The 3,867-nt window shown below is 42.9% G+C and overlaps 1 protein-coding gene across 1 annotated transcript; it reads right to left on the reverse strand.

The window, feature by feature from the left end:
• Positions 1–204: 204 nt before the first annotated feature.
• LOC108574485 (phospholipase A1 member A) lies at positions 205–1,925 on the reverse strand. Its single transcript, XM_017937089.1, has 2 exons — positions 1,610–1,925; positions 205–956 (listed from the first exon to the last, which is right to left on the reverse strand). The coding sequence occupies exons 1-2, from the start codon at positions 1,923–1,925 to the stop codon at positions 205–207; spliced, it is 1,068 nt and encodes a 355-aa protein (XP_017792578.1).
• Positions 1,926–3,867: the final 1,942 nt, after the last annotated feature.

Raw genomic sequence — 3,867 nt, forward strand, 5'->3', positions numbered from 1 at the left:
TCGATACGAATCTAATTTTCCAATCGCTTTTGGAGACTCGCCAACGGGTCGTGTCTGATATTAAAAAATTCCATTATCTCGTCCGTGACAATTGCCTCGTCTACTCTATCTATGGTAAACTTCGGTATCATTTCGCGTTAGCACGTCCTTATGTACAGTCTTACATTTTACCCCAGGGCGAACTCAGCCCCCTCGAGCTTCACGCTAGAACGTGACGGGCTTATCCTCCGGCACACAGCATCTCACGTCGCCACGCCCGTTTCCGTACTTGGGACAATAGGGTGGATGCTTGTTGGTGAAGCAGAAGGACCCCCTGGTACCTGTCGGCGTGTGTTGTCCCATGGCCACGTATTCTCCAGCTCTGGGAGCGATTCTGGGCCCGGATGGACACCTTCTCGAGCACGGCTCAGCCATCGACTCCAGACCACCGTTGTCGATGCTCTGCGCCATGTAACACACCACCCAAACGTGGCTGCACAGCTGATAATTCGGCTTTCCCTCGCAGAACGGCTGCACTTTGCCACCGTTCACGCAGAAATCCACGTGTCCCATGCGACCGCCTTCTCCGTAATATCCCGCGTTCGTGTGGATCACCTCGACGAAATCCGCGTCTCCGCTGTCCAGACGATTCACGTATCCGAGTCGTAGAAGAGGTCTGGCTGGGTCTAGACCGATGATTCGGTGCATTCTGAATAGGAGAAAGTTGGCCATTATGCCACAGATGTGAGCGCCTAACGAGTGTCCCACGCAGGTTGTTCTTGAAATTGGTAGGCCTAGGTTCCGTAAGGTGGTCAAGGTGCCGGCTAAGCAACGAGCTACTGGACGAAGGTTGGCTACCGCGGCTGGGTAACAGGGTGGCGCGCTTAGAGCACCCCAGTCGACTAGGAAGACGTTGTAGCTGGAGTTCCTGATGTAGGCGTCGCGGAGGACGGATATGGGCAGGGTGTCGTCTCCGCCTGGAAAGGGTGAAACGTGGAATAATGAGAATTTTGGTTGATGCTTCGTTGGTGTTTTCGAGTTTTGGTTTGGCTGAGGTTGGTTGTGTACGGAGAAAGGTAATATCGTGATAGAGATATTGTACTGGTGAAGATGCATGTTTTTAGTTTATAGTGGAAATGTATGTGGAGGTTGACCAAGTTGTAATACGAGAAATGAGGGATTTTTGTGTTACATTGAGTTTGTGAGATTATAAAGATCCATCGATCGAAGAGTTAAGATTCTACAAAGAAATCTATCGAATTGCAAAGTGAGTTTGTTACATGCAAAGGGGATTTCCCACTAAAACTAATATTCCTATATATATTAACTACTAAAATTCGAATTGCACCGATACAAAAATAGTGCACAGTACTGAAAAATTTAATTCACTCGTAAAAATTAATTTTCTCTAAAATTTTCGGAGAGCGAATGATACTCTCACTGTACAGAATACTAATTGTGCATCCTGGCCCAATTATTCCCACCCCAATCAAGATTCCTGCGCAGCTCCAGCAAAGTTTCACATATCACTTATCACAAATTCGATTATTTCCATCTTTCTTTCGCTTGTCACTCGAAAACAACGCAATATTCATGCTAAATGAACTTCAAACAACTACTATCCATGCACCTGCGTATCCATGTACAAGGAGAACGTTCTCCTTGGTCGGGTCGTAGTCCTGTCGCAGCCAATCAGACTCCCTGGAGTCGAGTTCTCGTCTAGGTCGATTATTCGCGTACAAGAATACTCGGATATCGGGATCGGGACAAGAATCTCTGTCGTTTCCTCGTCTCCAAACGCAATCCTCTCGATTGTACTGTGCCGCGACACCATTTTGGATCGCTTCCTGGATCGGACCAAGCGGTTCTTTCTTCGCGGCAGCGTGAACCGCGAGGAAAATCGCGGCGAGCAGAAAGAGCGACGTTTTCAACGTTGACACGAGCATCTCGCGATACGAGAAAGGTTTGTCGTGGCCACGGCGATAGGAGAACTGATCGCGTGCACGGTTATTCTTCGAGTGTCGCTTTGTTCTTCACGTAGCTCCCACCTTTTTCACCTTGTCGATCCTCGTTAGAGAATTAGGGGATCCAGGTGTGGGAGGGAGGGGAGTGGAGCGTGTTTCGTGGATGAGCTGGGTAAAAGGACGACAAACAGGCCTTAGCGAGGTGTTAACACGTTCCCTGCACGTTCTCTGACCCAAACACTTTTCCCTGTTTTTCCTTTTAATCACTTTTTTATCACCTTGTTATGGCAATTTTAGCACGTCCTGAAAAGTGACACGGATCTAAAGGGTCATTCATTTGCTTCTCTTTGAATAACTTATTGATCATTTTCTATGACGATTTCTATCTTTCTCAGTTTATTTTCGGGTTATTTTGGAAAGTGAGTGACATGGACCTAAATGGTCATTCATTTGCTTCTTTTCAAACCACATTTTTATCACTTTGTATGACGATTTTTACCTTTTTCAGTTTATTTTCAGGTTATTTTGACAAGTGAGTGGCATGGACCTAAATATTTGCTTCTTTTCAAACCACTTTTTTATCATTTTGTATGACAACTTTCATCTTTCTCAGTTCATGTTGCACGTTTTAAAAAGTGAGTGACATAGTTCTAAGGGGTCGTTCATTTGCTTTCTGAACCATGTCATTCATATATTATCATCTTTATCACGAATACACAATGAAATTTATTTCCCTATTCTTTTTCTTTTTCTTTACACATTTAGGTGTAATTAAAATTACAAGGAATCAAGTTACAATCTTTAAACGCAGCCTATATCCTTCTTTCTAAATAAGCACTGTATTTGTCCGAATAAAAGCAACAATTATTTTCAAGAAATAAACACTTTGAGAAACATCAAACGTGAAGCAATCACATTACATTACGTATTATCTAAACTAATCACATCATCTATGATAAAAAAAACTACTGTACGACTCAGAAAGTACGAGCGACGAAGATCTAACGAAATAATCGCTGTCAATCGTAGAAAAATGACACGGTACATCGTAAAAAAAAAAAAACACTGTCACTCATATATGAGCGACGTGGTAAATTTTCATACCACTTTCGATACGATAGCCTGACGTCAGACTTTAATGAGAATGGTAATTTTAGGGGAATCAGGTAAAGACCAGGTGACGAACTTGAAATGATCGATGAATGGTGAAACTTGTTCCTTTGATATCGTGTCTGTGGATAGGAAGCACGTGTTTTGTTGATTGCAATAAACGTCGTTGTAGGAAAGAAAATGAGCGAGGAATTATTTCTCATTCCTTCGATATTTTCTATGTATAAATAAGAAACACGTGTTTTGTTGATCAGAATGAATTAGAGAAGGCAAAAAGTGGAGAATTATTTATGTCTGACATTATCGTACGAAGATCCTTCGATTTTCTCACGAAATTTATGCGTATCTTCCTTTTTTTCGCACGAGTATTCGCGTCTATCTCGAATTATCAAATGAATTCGTCAAGATTAATGGCTACGAAAGATGATGCGACATAATTTTACGTAGACTGTGTGTGAATGAAGGAGTTCTTGAAAAATTAGCACGTAAAGGACCTTCGTTGCGTTCCGATTTTCGTCCAAAGAGCGTACGTTTCACCTTTCGCTCTTTGAACTACTAAAGCTTCCAGGAACGAAGTTGGATATGTATTCCGTGGAAAGCCGCGAAAGTGCAACGGGACGCCTTTAGAAACTCCGATGAGTGAAAATTTGGCACTAAAACGGATAATCGAAACGGTACACCGGTTCTTTTCTGCCCGTTTATCGGTAACGGGGACTCATTTGAAACGCAAACAGATGTAAATACATTATGAGCGATCACTTTCTTTTCTTCCGGTGAAGTGTTTCTCTCGAATAGATATGGTCGTTCTGGTATC

This window comes from Habropoda laboriosa, unplaced genomic scaffold (assembly GCF_001263275.1).
Source record: "Habropoda laboriosa isolate 0110345459 unplaced genomic scaffold, ASM126327v1 scaffold224, whole genome shotgun sequence".
In the NCBI taxonomy this organism is placed as follows: Eukaryota; Metazoa; Arthropoda; class Insecta; order Hymenoptera; family Apidae; genus Habropoda; species Habropoda laboriosa.